Source organism: Amphiura filiformis, chromosome 12 (assembly GCF_039555335.1).
Source record: "Amphiura filiformis chromosome 12, Afil_fr2py, whole genome shotgun sequence".
Taxonomy (NCBI): domain Eukaryota; kingdom Metazoa; phylum Echinodermata; class Ophiuroidea; order Amphilepidida; family Amphiuridae; genus Amphiura; species Amphiura filiformis.
Window position 1 is genome coordinate 18,543,704 of NC_092639.1, and position 20,544 is coordinate 18,564,247.

At 35.4% G+C, this 20,544-nt stretch overlaps 1 protein-coding gene across 1 annotated transcript in view; it reads right to left on the reverse strand.

Moving 5' to 3' along the window:
- Window positions 1–14,981: 14,981 nt before the first annotated feature.
- LOC140165892 (uncharacterized) overlaps window positions 14,982–20,544 on the reverse strand; it is an 86,278-nt gene continuing 80,715 nt past the window's right edge. The window contains exons 8-10 of the mRNA XM_072189237.1: window positions 18,473–18,893; window positions 16,533–16,711; window positions 14,982–15,725 (exon numbers count right to left, since the gene is read on the reverse strand). Of these exons, the coding sequence (XP_072045338.1) occupies window positions 15,576–15,725; window positions 16,533–16,711; window positions 18,473–18,893 (750 nt within the window). The 3' untranslated portion in view covers window positions 14,982–15,575. The remainder of the gene's footprint in view (window positions 15,726–16,532; window positions 16,712–18,472; window positions 18,894–20,544) is intronic.

Consider the following 20,544-nt stretch of genomic DNA (forward strand, 5'->3'; position numbering starts at 1 on the left):
TTTGATCCTATCGTGATGTACTTTTTAAACACATTTCTTGTTTTCACTAGAATCTAGTTGCTTGAGACCAATAGTGTAATCTTGAAGTAACCATTTGTGTCTTAATTTAATGCTGTAATGTTTAATTCAGCCTAATTTGTTTATTTATCATGTTGCTTTATGTATTGATTTTTTATTATTAAATGCTTTTGTAATATAATTCTGTAAATGTTTTGTGCATTTAAAATGTAAAGTTTGTACATTCAAGTATTAGGTATTTTATATGTATATGATATGGTCCTTGTAAAATATATAATAATGTAAAGTGTGCAATAGGCATGAGAGTGTATTGTGGTCTTCCAGTTGAAATCCATATACCCCAATGGAAGACATGACCTTAATTGCCCACACATAGGGTGTGAATTTCAAATGGGTTTACTCTGAATGGATGACTCTATTTGAAATCTACACTCACTGTGTGTGAGATTAAGGTGGTACTACACCCCAGATAAATTTGTGTCTATTTTTGCATTTTTCTCAAAAAACAATAACACACTGGTAACAAAAGTTATGTATATTATAAGGGCAAGGAATCCAGTTACTACACTGGAATTTCAGTGACTCAAGACAAGCGGTGCGTTATTTATGATAAAAAAAGAGGTACCACTAGAATGTACCTCATTTCTTAACATATATAACATATGTTCCCACTTTTTAAGATTCACTTTGCATCGGCCAGTACCAGCTCTCAATCTGTTGAGGCATTTCCATTCAGCCCAGTTTGATTTGGCACAATAGATGTGGGACTATTTGCGTAATTAGGCTGGTTTTTGAGAAATTTACTGTGGCATAAGTTAAAACATTGGGGATGTTTTGCTTATTGTACTGAATAAGTTGCAAGATGGCAATTGTCAAAATTTATTGCTATCTAAAACCTGTGTTTAACCAGTTTACACAAGTTTTCAAGTTTATTTTTGGGCCGTCTCTTAATTCTCATGCCTGTTGCATAAATCAAAGATGTAAATTCTAAGTATTATCTTCACCTTGATGTTTATACATGGTACTACACAACATTTAAAATATTGTCTTGCACATGTTTTGAGTATGTAACCTTTATTTGTATGATTTGTTTTGTACTGTTATAAATGCATTATTATAGGCAATGCCTTTGAGATCAAGCCTTTAAACCGTATCCAATCATTGGCTTATCATGAAAATAAATATTAATTTTGAATATATTCTTGAAGGTGAGTGGAATGGCAGAAGCCATTCTTTTCCAGTTTTAACCATTTAACTAAAAAAGTACAGTGTACTTCTTTAAGGGATGGGGTATGAACGTTTGGACAGTATTTATTGTGGGACATTAGAGCACATCAGACATATCGAATTGCATTCTGAATCGAAGAATGTCCTTCTGATATCAAATAATTTTGATTTTTTTGAAATTGGCAATGTAATACACATTTTATGGCAAATGATTAAAAATTGATATTTTTGATATTTAACAGTACTCGAAGTACATTGTAAACTTTATAAATCTGATGATTTATAATTAAAGTGTATGAAGATCCATATTTTCAATATGAAAGGTCAAAATTTTCAATTAATCGTCGGCTTTTCCTCCCAGCTACATACACTTTAAGAATATATCATTAGATTTATCAAATTTACTTAGAGGACTGTTATATATCAAAAATGTGAAAAATATCAAATTTTAATAATTTGTCATAAAATTTGTATTATATCGTGAATTTCAAAAATGAAAATTATTTGATATCAGAAAGACATTCTTCGTATTCAGAATGCAATTCGATATGTCTGATGTGCTCTCATGTCCCCCAAAAAATACTGTTGAAATGCTCATTCTAGATCCCTTAATATTTATACATATCTTACAGTAAATGAGTTAAGGGAAGGGGTATGAACGTTTGGGCAGTATTTATTGTGGGACATTAGAGCACATCAGACCTATCGAATTACATTCTGAATACGAAGAATGTCCTTCTGATATCAAATAATTTTGATTTTTCGAAATTGCAATGTAATACACATTTTATGGCAAATCATTAAAATTGATATTTTTGATATTTAACAGTACTGAAGTAAACTTTATAAATCTGATGATTTATATTTGAAGTGTATGTAGGTGGGATGAAAAGCTGACGATCAATTGAAAATTTTGACCTTTTGTATTGAAGATATGGATTTTTTTTCCCAAAACACCAAAAACAAATAGGCCTTTTTGGTAAAAAATCCATATCTTCAATATGAAAGGTCAAAATTTTCAATTGATCGTCGGCTTTTCCTCCCAGCTACATACACTTTAAGAATATATTATTAAATTTATAAAATTTACTTCGAGGACTGTTATATCTCAAAAATGTGAAAAATATCAAATTTTATTAATTTGTCATAAAATTTGTATTATATCGTAAATTTCATAAAATGAAAATTATTTGATATCAGAAAGACATTCTTCGTATTCAGAATGCAATTCGATATGTCTGATCTGCTCTCATGTCCCACAAAAAATACTGTCTAAACGCTTTCATTCCAGTTCCCTTAAGGAAGCCAATAACCGCATTCATGTTTTCATAGGTCTTGTGATTCTTGAGTTAAGGCCAGTTATAAAATTTAAAGTTTTGGGAATTTTCAATCTCTGGCTCCTGAGAAAAATCATGCACATGGGGGCAGAAATGACACCAATTAAATCAAACCTTGGGATCTCCTTTTTAGAACCCTCTTGTGTGTCATCTTTATTTGTCTCAATATTTGAGTGCAAACACTGCTAGGTTCGTGATTTGTTCATCAAAACTTGGGACATTTTTAGCATTAACATTAGCTTTCTTATCCTGAAGCAAATGGCAAAAACATACAACCAATTACTTTCTCAACCTTGCACTGATTTTGAATGTGTGATGTATAGGAATGTTCTCATTGCACACATTGAGAATAAGGTTTTTTTTTCTAGGCACCAAGGATTCAACTATTTTCAAATGTTCAATGAATCTGTTTGCTATTGGAATAACATATTCATTGTTGTAAATTTGTGAATATTCTCAGTCATCCAGGTAGATAAACATAATAAAATGAATATTAAATCTGTTCATCTGGACTTACTATTTTTTGATAGTGACAGTATCGCGTCTCATCCAAGACCAGGGCTCCGCAAATAGGGCGGTAGCCACATGTGCGCGCCGTGGCTTCCTGAGTATGCCATGCGCCGTTTAGATTTTTAAAAATAAAATAAATAATGCGATTCCCATGTTATCCTTGTAAAGACAGGCTAAAATAGTACAAAATGTTGCACCAAATGGCGTCATTTGCACCTCAAATTAAAAAAAATCTATAGCTTCAGAGGGGAAACCACCCTCTGACTCCCCAGCGTTTTAGCAGCCATTGAGTGGCGCTTTGCAGTTTTTTTTTAATTTCATGTGGCGCTTCAACAAATCTATTTGAGGAAGCCTGTCCAAGACGCATCATCAGGCTGACTGATCAGGTTGTTGACTATCAAGTGTGTCACAGGTCAATAGTCAACAACCTGATCAGTCAGCCTGATGATGCGTCTTGAATGAGACGCGATACTGTCGCTATCAAAAAATAGTAAGTCTAGATGAACAGATTTAATATTCATTTTATTATATTCATTGTTGTCTTCAAAACATCATTTATTGGGCTATTCCAGTTGAAATCCATACACCCTTATGGAAGACATTACTTTAATCTGTCACACAGGGAGTGGGAATTTCGAAATGGGGCTACCTGAATGGGTGACTCCCATTTGAAATATACAATTTCTGTGTGGGAGATTAAGGCCATGTCTTCCATTGGAGGTACTTGGATGTTAACTGAAATAGCCCATTAGTTTCATTACACCAGCTACATGTATGATGTAGGCTACAGTTTATGTTCTTATTTCATGGGATGGAGATTCTCCAGCCACACTGGATGACCAGGATGGATTTCTTACCTATAAAACTGTTTCATGTTCTTCTCATAGATATCTGTTCAATGTGATATTTGCCAAATAAATAATATAATTTGCAATAGTGTTGATTTCTGTCTTTTATTGACCTACTGGTAAACTCAGTAAGTACTGTTATATATCAAAAATGTGAAAAATATCAAATTTTAATAATTTGTCATAAAATTTGTATTATATTGTGAATTTCAAAAATGAAAATTATTTGACATCAGAAAGACATTCTTTGTATTCAGAATGCAATTCGATGTATGATGTGCTCTGATGTCCCACAAAAAATACTGTCAAAACGCTCATTCCAGATCCCTTAGTGCCCTTTCATTGCATATTATGCTTACACTCACAAACACAGGCCAGAAACTTGGCAAGAATGAAACAACACACAAAATATTTTGCTTTGTAATAATGACTCTTTTAATATGAACATATGGCTTTTAAAATATCACATGCTTTGTTTCAAACTAGCTATCATATGAAAGTTTTTTTCATAAAATTACTACACACAAATCTTATTTGCTGTTCTATTTATCAGCCCTCAATATTACAACATGGTGGAACTAATTAGTAAGTAGGTCAAATTTTATACAATATAATAATTGGCTTTAATAATCTATCTTGGCTGGCAACGGACTAAAAATTATATTTTTTACCATATTAGGAAAGTGACATTTTCTAATTGTCAACATTTTGTGCTCCAGATTGCCAAGTCCTAACACTCAGCCTAACCCATACCAAAACAATAATAATTACACCTTGTACATTCTTTTTGGTGTCAAAACTTTCAAAAGTATTTGTTATTCAATCTGTATCAAGTCAAAGTAAATAGACCTTGGAAATTGGAGGTATGAAAATAACCTTTTCAGTATAATGTGTGTGTAAATGCTTCTTTGGCACGCCAACTGCTGCGCGATTTGTACTTACAGAGCGCAACACGCTCTTTACGCATCACATTTTTTAACATGCAGTGAGTATGACGCAAAGCATCGACCACCGATTCCATAGACCCTCCCTCGGGTCCGTGGAGAACGACTGGTAATGTAGATTACATAGCATTATAAATCAACCCAATACACGGACCCTCCCAGTCTGTAGGCAATTTGACTTCCAGCTCCCACAAACTGCTGGAAGTTCACTTTTACGGATTTGGAGTCACGCAATCTTTCTATATACCACGTCCATGTTTTCACTACATTAACGTTTGTGTAGGCGACTAAACAACGATATTGTATCCGACCAATCAACGCAGCTTGGCAGAAAAGGCTTCCCTAGCTAAATAATGTGCAAACATTTGCAAACCGCCATGCGATAATGTACGCATAATATGGACAATAGGCCTAAGTCCGAGTCAGTGGTTGCCTTTTATTATTGCTTGCGTACCATGGGTCTATCAGACGCGTGCCACTTGAGCTCAATACCTCTCAGTTGTTGACAAGTGTCCCATCCGATCTTGCGTCACATCCCGCGGCATAGCTTTGTGCTACCATATTTGAATTGAAACTGGGGCGGGGCTTTCGTAATTGACATCGGAATCACCGTGCTTCGTTGAACGAATATTTGGAAGTGAGATCTCTAACAGATTGGACCAGTCTCGGAATCAGCGCTAAATGGACTTTCGCGTTCACTTATAATACGAGTATATTTCTATATTGCTGCATGGTTGACTGTGGTGGGTGTAATTAGTGGCGTCGATTTGTGGATGAAGAGGAATGGGTTTTGGCATTGAAGAAAATAAGGGGGGGAGTTGGCATTTTTTTCATAGGGCATTACGTAATTATTTATTGTTACATTATCCAGAGATGGAACCGAACCGAGACTGGGGGCCAGTCTACCGATTCCACAGATTTGGTTTGTACTACTATGTGGACAGACTGTAGGTCTAAAGTAAGTTTGTTGACGAAAAAGTATTTGCCATCAAATATTCGATGTTGAATAATACCGCCACCAAATATTCGATGTCGTATACTATCAACACCAATTATTCAATGTCAAATACTTTTTTGTCAACAAACATTCGTTCGAAAAATCAAAATAACTTGAAAACACTGAATAATGAAAATTTGTTGCATTGAATATTCAACGTCCGCTATGAATCGGCCCTTACAGTTTATGATCCTCACCTGTAAGACTTAAAAGATAGCATTAAGGTTAGGGTCATAGTGGCATTATCTATTCATTTGATAAGTCCACAAGTTCTGTTTGAATGAAGGTATTGAGGTACCAGCTCAAATATGCGAGTTGATACCTCAACAACCCACTCAACTGGAACTTGGGACATCCAATAGACCCTTTCAGAAGAACGCTGATATGTGCGCGCGCCCATCAAAGCATATTCAACCAATCAAATTTGTGGTGGTGATTTGAATGCCTTGGTGTAACAATCATACTACGTCATGGGATCATTAAACACTTGCCCTTGGTTATTATGGTGTTTTTGTTTACTGTACCGGTATGCCCCATCTTTTTTTGAACTAATTTTCCAAAGATTTAGGATCAGCTACTAAAAAGTGAACAGGCATGATCTTGTGACATGAAAATCTCTAATTCTTGATCATGAGAGCCAATTTGGGTACGCAAATATATTTGTGTCGAGCGTAGGCCTACTATGCATGACTGGAGCAAGCACAGCTTTTGAGAATTGATTGGTCGTCGCTAGGAAAAGCTGAGGTTCGGTCATGCGATTGTGTTATTCCACAATAAGTACCCAGAAGATACATCCTCTCCTGAGTTTTAATGTTATGGTTTTTAATTGTTCTGGCATTTAATTGTTCTGAATCTTACTTATTGTTAACTATTATGATTTCTCTGATCATGCTAATTTACTTCTCTTTATAATTAATACTTATAGTCAAGAGAACCATAATCATGTTAATGGAAGATGCAATGTATCATTGAAACTAAAAATAGCCTACAAGCTATTTCACGAAATACTGTCAATATACTGTCAGACAAGTATAAAATTGACAACTTATAGTAGCTTACTCTTTACTTCTTCTGTACAGAACAGACCATCTACTTGGACGATACAAACTGCAGGACAGCTGAATATATGTTTGACATCAATAGCCTCTGATACCTCAATTGAAAAACTACCAATATGGTGCAACTAACAAGCCAACTGAAATCTTGAAAATGGTCAGCAATTAGAATGATGCAATCTTTTTCCTTTGAATGCATTTTCTGCAATAGGTTTACATTTCCTGAACTCAGGAAGCCTACTAGTATGTAACTTAGTGAGCTATTTCAGATAATCCCCCCACCTCTAGAAGATGCAGGGGCACCCAAGAGGATTCCCTCCTCATTCGCCCCAAAATAATATTTGAATTTGTGTTCTGAATATCATGCAATTATCCTTCAAATCTCTTCAAGTTCTCTTCAGAATGTTAAAACCTCATAAGCCTAGTATTTCTGTCTGCAAAAGTAATGATTTCTTACATTGCTTGTAAACATTTTTTCCTTGTCTATCTAAATTTCATGATCAGAGTTGATATAAAAAGGATTATTGGGTTACATCATTAATCAACTTACACAATTATCACTTCTACATGAAAATCTGGTTTCAAGCTAACCAAAACTTTGTTCTTAAAAATATGAGGTACAAATTCCAGACTTTGGCATGTTTTTATATTTCAAAAATAAAATAAATTCCAGATCTGATTGGTTATTCTATTTTTGAAAAAGATGAAAAACATCTTTAACATAAAGTAGCTTTAGCCAGCATTACCAGGCAACTAAATTACTTGCATAATGGCTGTATGCCTACAAACACACAACGAGGGGTCAGAGCCAAAAGGCCGTAAGTACAAAAACGACATGTAATAATACTGGGGGATTTGTACTTAGGGCCTTCTGGCTCTCACACATTTCATGCATAGTGTTGCACTTATAGGGCTTTACATTTCTGCTGATAACAGTTTCTGTTGCTATAGCTTGCTTATGGCTATACAATCATAAGGTGCCCAGTGTTGTAAAGGATTATTTTGGTACCAAAAATGTACTTAGGGCCTTTTGGCTCCGATCCCTCGACATACTTGCTAAAAGATGCAAGTACTTGATGTGCTAGCTAGTAGCTCGCATGAACATATCATTTACGAATATTGATTTATCTCTTTTTTTAAATTCAAGCTGATACCTGTTCTAATAATCAGTGGCGGTATGCTTATCGAGGGCAAATTCCCCGATAGAACTCTTACCCCCTGTTTCACTTTTTCCACTTTTTGCGGTAATTTTGCGAAAGTTTTCTGAAATTCACTTTGCCCCCCAATGCCCCCCCACCGAAAAAAAACCTGGCGTCACCACTGCTAATAATTCAGGAGAATTCATGCTTAAAAAGAAAGAGATAAATCGATACAGCACATATTTCAGTAAACATAACTTACGTATAAAAGGAAAAAAGAAACATTACAAAATATAAATATATAAATAAATAAGTATAACAACCTGTTATAATTACAACTAATATTTGACAGGAATAAATAAATACAACATAATATATGCTTTAACAATTGCACAAAACATAATATAAAACAATTGAAATTGCTGTGCTCACATATAGCATAATTGCCAATTGAAAATGCTATAATGCTCATATATAGCATAATATAGCTTCACAGCTGTAAGCACCAAATAGCACACAGTACTTTGTGCAGAAACAAAGCATCAATATAAGACGGGAAGATATTTTGATGAATCAAGTATGGTTAACCTTAATACCGACCATGCTTATTTGCTCTCATAAAGTTAAAGAATAAAGGTCTGTATGTTGGTGGATTTGAAGAGCTCCAAAACATATTACTGCACACCAATTTTCTCAAAAAAGTCAAAAATCTCGAATATGTGATGCGACCAACTGGAGTTGAAAACTAAACCAGATCTGGTCCAATCAGGCTAAAGTTGGCAATAATGAAACTGAGATATAGGCAAAAATGAGGAGAATAAAATAATAAAAAAACCATAAGAAAATGGATATATAAAATGTTCATAACTTTGCAACCAAGTATTCAAGTTAGTAATAGAAGTAACTTAATTTTTTTAAATAATTTCTGACTTTAGCCTGAGTGGATTGGATTGGTTCACGTATTATGTACTCTATTGCCTCATATTATTAAGTATACTTTTTTTTAACTGTATAAAAGTCTATATACTATACAAAATTATCTGACATAATTAACAGAATTTAACTTCAAACTAAATTATACATCTGTAAAAGCACACAAATACATTATTTGTACCATTTTCTTACACATATATACACACTATAGATTGTTTACATAATGTTACAAAATACAAAATAACAAAATTCGGTGGTTAAGCAGTTGTATTTCAATACAAGTATTACTGATACTGTTTTTTTGTCATAAATGAATAACAATATTTGTCAGTAATTAAAAAAAAATATATGTTATACAACAAAACATGGTCAGGGGCAGATTTAGAGGGGGGTGCACCTGGCACGCTCCCCCCTAATTTTGGCAGAGCGGTGCCGCGCCCCATAATTTTGGCAGAGCGGCGGCTGACTTGTGTGGGCGCCAAGCCGGCAGCGGTGGCTTGGCGCCCCCTATTGAAAATTCCTGAATCCGCCCTGATGGTTCATAACTTATGATCAAATTACACATGAAAAATTAAAATAATACAATCACTTCAATGTGGCATGATCACAAACAAAGAAGATCAATCTTTACTATTTTTTTAACATTTTGTTGTCTGCTTCACATACTGTCTAATCTCAAAAGGCTGCCTTCTGTGATTTTTATTATCATTGTTGCATATATTGTTAAATCAGCATGCTTCTTCCTTTTATGATTAGATGGCAAGAAGACAAAAAATCACAAAAGGCAGCCTTTTGAGATATGAGAGTATGTGATGCAGACGACAATAGCTGTTATCTGATGAAGACATATCTTACTGTGGCAATCTTATTACCATGAAACAAACAAGAAAGAAAGAACCAACCAATGACATGTACAAATGAACAATTAAGTACACATTTACAGATTCCTATATACAATGCATGAGGAAGAAGCATTCTGAGTTGCATAAGAAAAAAAACTGCATATGTATATAATACACATCAATTGACATCATACTAAAGAAAGCAGCTTGCGATAACAAAATTCACTAGTGATCAAACGCAAGTATAACATTTTTCACCCTGTGACATGGAGTGATGCCAACACGTCAAAGCAGCTGTTTCGCTCGCACATATATGCATGTCTTGTGGGTTTGTACGCCAGCGGGGGTGTGTATGTCAGCGTTTTGGACAAACGCTAGCGATTTGAGGCTGCGCCCACTGAAATACACACTGACATCACACACGACCGACCCTACTTCAAAGGTCCGTCCGCCCGTAAAACAGGATTTTTTTTCCTGTTGCCTTAATGTATGTTATTTCTATTACTGATTTGCTTGCACATATTATAAAGTCCTAGATCAAACCTATACAGGTTCTCCAGTGACATCATCTACATTTTGTTGTACAAAAAGTATTTTTACCCTTAAAAAGAGTGATTTGTTAAAGACAAAAAAACTAAATTAACAATGAAGTAGTCTATAGATCATTTGTCCTGCATATTTTGGTACCTCATTCGGCATGATGCAACTTTATTGATCAATCAAATTGATCGTGTATGAGCCGCATTAGTCTGTCACACTGTAATGAGCCTGTTACAAAGGGCAGCATGAATTGCCCTGAAGGCTGAAATATCCAAATTTGTCACTTTTGTCAACCATATCCCTTTTATTTTCAAGTATAAATACTTTGTGTGTGCAGTATAGATGTTTCAAATCAACATTAGGCTTATAAACATAATATACATCAAATTGCATTAAGTAATCATTGCTATGGGTTACAAATATATATAAGGATGTGATCAGTGATTTGTATTTTAGTTCTCTGAATTTAGTTCTCTTAAAAACAAACTATCATTTTGTGGAACATAGCTACATAAATCACATCTGATCGGAAGATTGCTGGATTTTTTTCTTTGATCATTTTGCTTAGTTAGAATTATACCCTGCCATTATTCTGTTTAATTCAATTTCATCAATAACTACACTATTGATATGCTGGGTAATTTAAAAAAACAATGAAACTCAACTGTTGGGAAAAATCTTTTGTTAATTAACTCTCTCCACAGGGTTGTCGACTGCGGATGACAGGTTTTTAATTTTTTTTTAAATTCTAAAATTTCAGATGTAAATTTTTATGACCATATTTGGAATCAGCATGAAAAATACATTAAAATGAGTGCAAACAAGCCTAGTATTGGTTCAAGTAGGTAAAAATACTTCAGTGTAACACTCCATGAAAAAAAAAGTCCACCTCTTCCTATCTGATGCAATCATGCATTTCTTGAGTCTCAATAATAACCTAAGAACCTCAAATTTGTATTTCTCTTATTGTCGGTCTCACCCATATATTATCGCTGTCTTGAAAGTGTTAGAGAAATATTTCGTCAGTTGCAACACATATAGTGGCATAGAGTGATTTTTCCAAATTTTCACAAAATGACGTAAAGGTTTAGAGCTAGCTATATCCTATAATGGTTATTCCTTTTTAACTATTAAAGATACTCTTTAATAAACACAGCCAAAATAAAAAGTCTCCACTAGTTCATCCCCATTTAATCAGAGTCTGATGAGTTTATGGCAAAATAATTCATATAATAATTTTCTAAACACTTTCCTTCGAAGCTTGATACCAAATTTGATATCAAAAGTTTAATCACCGTGAGCATAGGAACCGTTGTTTGGAAATTCGTGCATTATTAAAAATGACATAGGGAATTGTATCACGTAGCAGAGCTAGCGTGAGTGCCAAGAATTACGTCGCCTGAATAGGCCGGCAGGTTAAAGGTTTACCCATGCATGCCAAAATGCAAATCAAATACCCCGCTCTTTCAATTGTGCGCAGGCAAGTGTACAATGATTCCTGTACGGGTTGCTTCAGGCCACATAATAAGCTGATACCATGCATTGGCTTTTGCGTGGTCAATTCATAAATTGCACAAATTTCCAAACAACGGCCCCTATGCTCACGATGATTAAAATTTTGACATCAAATTTGGTATCAACCTTCGAAGGAATGTGTATAGAAAATTATTAAATAAATTATTTTACCATAAACTCATCAGACTCTGATTAAATGGGGATGGAACAAGTGGAGACTTTTTAATTTGGCTGTGTTTAGTTTGAACCTTAAGCTTCAATTTCAAATGGAATCGGGCCACAGAGAGATAACAGTGGAGAGTGAAGAAGTATTGATTTTGTTATTAGTAACATAAACATATTTCGTCCTTCGCATATGTCACTATGTATTGCAACCGACGATTTTGCAAAACTCAGGATAAAAGTCAAATCACTTCACAGCACCTTAACTCTACTTCGTTACTAGCACCAGTGAAGCAAATACTGATGTTGTTTGTTGTCAAACTTTGGCTGACTAAATATTACACAATGATATAAAATAACAAAAGAATACTGTTTTCAAGACATTACTGTTGATTTCTTTTCTTTGCCCTGAATGTTCGAGACTGCATTAAGCTTGATTTTTTCCCCTTTGTTATAAATGTTTTCTCAAAATTCACACATTATATAATGACATGAAATGGAAATTGATTTCCGCCACTTTGGGTTTAAATAAGCACCATTAAATACCAAAAGAATACTATTTTTCAAGACATTTCTGTTGATTTCTTTTCTTTGCCCTGAATGTCCGAGGCTCGCTTGATTTTTTTCCCTTTTTTATATATGTTTTCTCAAAATTCCACACATTATGTAAGAATATGCTATGGAAATGGATTTCTGCTACTTTGGGTTTAAATAAGCACCATTAAATACCAAAAGAATACTGTTTTTCAAGACATTACTGTTGATTTCTTTTCTTTGCCCTGAATGTCCGAGACTCGCTTGATTTTTTCCCCTTTTTTATATATGTTTTCTCAAAATTCCACACATTATATAATGATATAAAATGGAAATTGATTTCTGCCACTTTGGGTTTAAATAAGCACCATTAAATACCAAAAGAGTACTGTTTTTCAAGACATTTCTCAGACGATGGTGGACTACATTATTCACTGTGGCAACAGCCAATATCGTAAACAAAACAGACAATATGACGGCAACACTGCCTGGACATTGGACGCCCGTGCTGAGTTGTGTTTTTAGCTCTATTGGCCCGTTACAGAAAAAAAAAAAAAAAATGCACAAAATATATTTCTCAGTGAATGTATAAATTTTCACATAAAAATAAATATTTTTGGATTCAAAATAAATGTGAAAAAAAAAAAAAATTACAGCCGGGAGTGAGCGGGACTCGATCTCGGGACCCTATGCACCGCAGGCGAGACCCGTTACCACTAGACCAAGCGAACCGTGATATACAATGGGGGAAATTTTAGGTATATATCATAAACATACCGTGCGTTATTCATACAAAACATTCAAAAAACAGTACTTACAATGAGGTTCACTGGCGAACCTCAACGGATTTAGACTGATAAAATAGTGCTTAATAACATACGTACAGTTTTGGAATAATTTGAGACATTTTTGTGTTTACGTGTAAAACCAATGACAACGTCAAAATTCAGCCAATCTTGGCCGGCCCCCCCTGACATTTCTGTTGATTTCTTTTCTTTGCCCTAAATGTCCGAGACTCGCTTGATTTTTCCCCCTTTTTTATATATGATTTCTTTTCTTTGCTCTGAATGACTACACTCTCATGATTTTTTTTTCATTTTTTTAAATCTGTTTTCTCAAAATTTCACACATTATGCAATGATATGAAACAGGAATCGATTTCTGCTACTTTGGTTTTAAATAAGCACCATTTAAATAACAAGCTGATTTTCTTTATTAGTGTAACTTCTTGAGAGCTGTTGGAATTTCGAGAAAACATAATTATAAAATACTCCTTTGAAAATGATAATGAACAAAAAATAAAACAAGCAAAAAAACATCTAGGAAGACCTCCAATAAGCCTATTCCAGATTTATAATAGTTTTAAAGCACCTTTTTAAATTCCAAAACGAGAATTGATTCAGTTTATCTGATAATACTTTCTTGGTTGTTGCATAATTGCATGGTGGATGTCAATCCAATGACTACATTATAAACAACAAAGTCTTGTGACTTGATCTAGCTACATTGTACATTATAAGGGCTCAAAATTAGTGGTATACTGATCTCCCTTATCCAGACCTCGTTTATACAGACCTGTCTAACTAGTGCCTAAGACAACTTTTCAAAAATTAAAGGAGTATTTTGTGATCCTAGCATCCTCTTTTTTTGACATTTTTCAGCAGATATCCACAAAAAAAGCTTATTCCCAAAATTTCAGTTGATTCCGATTTTACTGCTCCATAGACAATGTGTTGTAATTTCGTTCCGGTGTACCATAACGTAATTCAAATTTCACAATATTTTTGCAAAACGAATTAATCTGCAAGAAATTTTTTGTACATAAACATTATGTAGCCAGAGGTTTCCAGTATTATAAAAAATCTCAACCTTTTTGAGAAAAGTGGGGGGGGGGATGATGCTGTGGATCACAAAATGCCCTTTTAACTGTATAATATACAGAGCTACATATTTTACAGCAATATTTGACAAATATTTCTTCAAATAAGAGGTTTTGTTTTTCTTTGTATTTCAGTGCCCTATTTGACCAGGGAAGTGCCACTAGGAGCTCAGGTTGAATTTCACTGTTTAGATTTGTATAGCCTCATTATTCCCAACATAAACTTGCATATTGATGTTAGAAGCATCATGGTGCAATTAGGGGCTGTGCTCCTGGGGAGGGTAAAATTGGGGGGAAGAAATTTTGGCGAGCCAAAAGGGGGCAAGCAATTTTTGGCAAGCCAAGAGGGTGGGCAAGCGATTTTTGGCACACATTCTTGCAGCGCCTTTTAAATAAAACGCTCTGAAAAGGCTTAGGAAAACCATACAGAAACGCTAAATATGCAAATTTTGGCATGTGCAAGAGGGGGGGCATAGATTTTTTGGCGGGCGAGAAGGGGGCAAGCAATCTTTGGCGAGCCGTTTGGAAATTTTACCCCCCGGGGGATCATAATTCTTGCACAGCCCCTTATCAATATACCTTTTCAAATTGATATTTTCCAAAGACTTCTACCGTTTGTTTATTATGACCAAAGTTTTCCTGGCCATCAACGCTAACACAAACACAACTATTCAGCCTGAACACAAATCTCCATGTAAGACGCGATCCAGCGTTGGGTTTGTCTTGTGTACGTCATTGCTGTTTATGTTGCCACATGTCAATTTGTCCAAATCTGAAATGTCGAAAAATGATGAACATTTGCACCTTTCTTTCCATTACTGTCATATTGTGAAGTGCCAAAGAGCAGAGGTGTTAGTTCCAAATGTTTGGAAAATATTTTACCTGATGACCAAACATTTAAATTGGCTAAATAAGTAGAATTTTTGCTCAAAATTCTGTGGTTCATGAAATTTCTTAACCAATCAGGACCCCACATCCGTGTTTATGTGGCACTACTATACAACGACAAAAAAGTTTGATTATACTCAATAGGCACCAGAAATGCCTAAAAATTATAAGATGTTTTTGTTCCTTTTAAGAGAATCTGCCACAGTGTCATGGGAAGTGATAATCCTGGTCTAGTAGTAGCGGTGATGACAGCATGACTTTAAGTAGTAGGTTATCTATGTAGTTCTCTAGTTCTTTGATGTATAATTTTCTCTCGGTGAGTAGAGCTTCTAGCCTGACCACTCGTCTCACAAGTTCCTGGAGAAGAAGGAAAAAAGGAATTGACAAGAAAACTAGTTGTTACACATAATATTTTGCTTGAATAGATAATACTTAATTCATAAACATTGATAAAAAATAGTGCATATGGCTGGATTTGAACAGGCGACCTTCGTAATACTAGCACAATGCTCTAACTGACCAACTGAGCCACAGACGCACGCTCTTCTCCAACTTTCCTCTGTGGCTCAGTTGGTACAAGTATTGTGCTAGTATTACGAAGGTTGCTGGTTTGAATCCGGCCAAATGCACTAGCTGGTTTGTTTGTTTTTATTGGCTGCTCTTTTTTTATGTTGAGCATATCTAAGGATTAGCAGCTGAAATCTAGGAGATAGCGCTGACAAAACTTCAGCAAGTCACAAGTGACCTGGTAAACGAAGGGGGTCGCTGTAGATAGCTGGTCGGGGAATTTTTACAGGACAGTCAAGTGTAGCCAACAATCGGGCTTATTACCCTGATCGGAATGGACTGAAATGAGGTCTGTTTATCATGGGTCATCTGCCCCGTCTTTACCAGATGAGCCACGGGGAGAGCAATTTTTTTTTTTTTTGGTTCCTGCGGGGAATTCAACCCGGGACCTCTTGCACCAAAGACAAAGACCTTAACCAGTGTGCCACGCTGCTCCCCTCTAGGTAAAGATCAAAATTTGTTCATTCTATCAACCAAGAGAACTAAGTATAATAATGTGAATGCCAAAATATTGGTTAATTTTAATGGAAATCTCTTGACAAAAATGACACGTAACTTATTCCCTATAAAATCAATCTTTATATCATATCCCTTTACCTGCTTTGATAGACTGAGGTATTGAACAGGCAGGTCATCAAGATTATTATTCCCACATGTGGATTTAGGTGAACATGGATTGGTTCCATAGCCTTTCTCCGTTGACGGGTCAAAGGTCACACTGACAGTGCTGTTTTTGAGTGATGGTAGACCGCTGCGAAATGAATGCCTCAAACGACCTGTGCAAATGGAAATTGGGTAATATATTTGAAGGTTTACTCTAAAGAGAGATACTTTAAGTCACTTTTGATGCACACCTTGCAAGTACAATCAGCCCAAGTCCAAATTCTGTCCTTCAACCACTATAATAAGTGTTTTGCTCCAGAGCAAATCTTTCTTGAATTTCTACTTGTTGCATGATTGTAATGCCCAATGGTGTATTAAAATATCACATGAAAGACTAAGCCTAAAGTTCTTAATTACAGTAAAATTTAAGTTTTTATATTAAATCTGGAGATCTCTGGTTTTATTCCGAGTTCACCGATCGAATGATTCTATCATTGAATCAGTGACGTATAAACTGTGTGCATATCGCTCTTCATGAAGCACAAAGCTCCGCTGAATAATACATGTAATACGATCGGCGAGCTAATACATGCACTGTAGGTGCTGGAATGAAATAGCAATTTTCTTCGTTTTACCTCATTTGTTTGGCTCAAAATTAAAAGTGGACAATATGATCAGTGAAAACTAACAGGAATATATGCTTTATGCAAATCACTTATTATTGCTTTAATTACAAAAGTATGCTGTTCACCGGGATTTGCCATTTGGTCTAATACCATTTTGTCTAATATCCATTTCGTAGACATCCATTTCGTCTAAACCCATTAAGTCTATATCCACTACGTCCAATAATCATTTGGTCCTTTAACCATTTGGTCCTTTAACCATTTGGTCCGATAACCATTTAGTCTAATAACCAATAAGTCTAAAACCATTTAGTCTAACAACCATTTAGTCTAATACCCATTTGGTCTATAACCAATAGATCTAATAGCCATTTGGTCTAATACCCATTTGGTCTACAAACCATTTAGTCTTACAAGCATTTAGTTTATTAATAAATAGACGAAATGGTATTAAACTGGTTATTAGACCATACAAGTATTAGACCTAACGGTTATTAGACCAAATGGTTATTAAAGAAATATTAGACCAAATGGTTATTAGACTATATGGTTAGTAGACCAAACAATATTAGACTAAATGGACATTAGACTATATGAATATTAGACTAAGTGGCAATTAGCCTTTCTGGTAATAGACCAATTGAATATAGACTAAATGGGAATTAGACGAAATGGTATTAGACCAAATGGCAATAGACCCTGTTCACAATCCAATGGTAAGTGTCCCCTACAATGGTTCAATATGACATTGCGGTTTTTTTTTACAAAATGACATTCTGTTTGTATCTGTTTGTGAAGGTTGTCATTCATCCAGATATAATTAAATATTAAATTGAATTCATGAAACTATATAACTGGACTATTCTCAGCAGCCAATGGAGGCAGTACTTGTTCACAGCTGTTAAAATTAGCTAAAATGGACTAGGGACCTTAGTGTATTCTTATTAAAAACTGGCTATTTAAGAGTGAGTGAATAACTGTAACTGCTGACTGTAAAGCACAGTGGCCTAATAATTGAAAGGTTGCGGGTTCGAGCCCCACCACAGCCAGTATGTTGCGCCCTTGGGCAAGACGGCGTAATTCCCAATTGCTTCACTCCACCTAGGTGTAAAATTGGGAGCTGTTGGGGTAATCACAATCTAGGTCGGCTGAGAGTACCTGCGCATCAGTTGCGGACTTGTGGAAGCGGAAATGATTCTGATATATCCTAATGGCAGTAGAAAAATTGTTGAAGTGTGCTGGTACTTAGGTGTAGTGCATGTTAAATCACCGACATCTATTTATTTAATTTTATTTTGTAATACTTACTATCTCTGGAAAAACAACTGCCATTTTGACTCCCTGCCGGACTTCCCTCCTGACTCCCAGTCCCAGAAGCTTGAGAATCATTATCATTGTTTTTATCACAAACTACATCTCTTCCTACTAACATCCTTGTCTTCTTCATTTCCATCGGAATATACTCCTCGGATATTGCTCTCATTGGAGACGCAGATCCATTTTGAGTTCCTTTCTGGTCATCGTGTAAATCTACAGCAGAGGCAATGTAACCTCTGTAACAGTTTTTCCTGGCAATGTTAGTAGCTGGGCATTCTTGGTCTCGTAACCGTTCTAAGAATTCAATTTCATTAAGTGTCATATCATGATCGGTGGTTTTTAACGTAGGTTCTGACGGAGAGTGGGGTAGTCCTGATATTGTGCTAATACTGGATGTTGATTTGTCATGAGCCTACAAAAAGAAAAGAATATGTAGATATTAGCTTCCAGCTTTACTTACATAAACACATCAACCAAAAATAAGTCCCCCTCCCAATATTTCGTCATAGCATTGTAAGGTTTTGTTGTGTACCAATAATACTAACTTTGAAATAATTATATTACTGTTTACTTAAGGGCTGGGGTATGAACGTTTGGGCAGTATTTATTGTGGGACATTAGAGCACATCAGACATATCGAATTGCATTCTGAATATGAAGAATGTCATTCTGATATCCAATAATTTTGATTTTTTGAAATTCGCAAGTTAATACACATTTTATGGCAAATCATTACAAATTGATATTTTTGATATTTAACAGTACTTGAAGTAAACTTTATAAATCTGATGATTTATACTTAAAGTGTATGTAGGTGGGATGAAAAGCCGATGATCAATTGAAAATGTTGACCTTTCAACATTATGTTGAACATTATTGATCATTTAGCCATACAAATCCCTATCTTTATGCAGAGCTCAGCACAGTGAGTGGTAAGATGGTCAGTCTCATTCCTTGTCCCAATACACCTTGCAGTTAACAAGCATATAGGCCTACTTTGTGACTTTTGGAACAGGCTGTTTTTGTCTTTAATTTGGGCTCATTCAGCCATGAAGTCATTGACATCTTTCATTTTCACACAACACTTAGCAAACAGTCATATAATTATTTCTCAGTTAGTTTTATTGGTATAAAGTTTTATTCTACGATGTTATGACGTAATTTTGAGAGGGGGACTTATATCTTTTGATGTGTTTAGATCAATAGTGTACATCTAATGCCCTGATAATACCAAGTGTGTTCCATCTCAAATTAGTATGCAGATGCAAAGTTGAACTGTACCCATAATTATTTGCCAACATGTTTTTAAAAAAAAAAAAAAAAAAAGGGCAGTGATTTATAGTGCGCTATGCACAGACACAATGCCTAGACATTGGTCCACAAACCACAGCACACTTAATGTGTTGTTGCCGACTTCTACGGCCCATTTAACAACAACATCAGAGACTTTGCAGCTTCAAGAGTGCACACCCTAGACAATCCACAAATGACCTTCAAAACCAGGATCAACTCCCCAAGTTTTGTAGGGTTAGAACTGTTATTGCTTTGGAACTTTTGTGTGACATACATGTACATTCTCTCTCAGAAGTGAAACACCATCATGGCATCGCTGAACATGCTGCAAATCAAAACCACTTATAATTTTTACCAAGGTTCCTTTGACAGCTTTAACCATCGCGTATACGTGCGCGACGTCAAGCGTGTGTATTGGACCTTGGGCAAAATAATACGCACTGGACGGCTAGCAGTACGCTTAATTTGTAAAAGGAAATCTGAATAACATAATTGGGAGGAATCGGGACATTCTTGCCAAAAGACAATGAGAGAGGTACCAGATGTATTAGCAAGTCTATTTGAATATGAAGAAAAGGATGCAACAACACCATATACTCAGGGCGCGCCGCTAGAGGGGGGTATGGGGGGTGTGCCCCCCCCCATACACAATTTTGTCGGCAAAATTTGACTGCTGTCGGCAAAACGATGTGACTGTCGGCAAATGTAGTCAAAGGTATGTGTGATTGTCGGCAAATTGTGAGAGCGATATAACAGATTAATGTGTTACG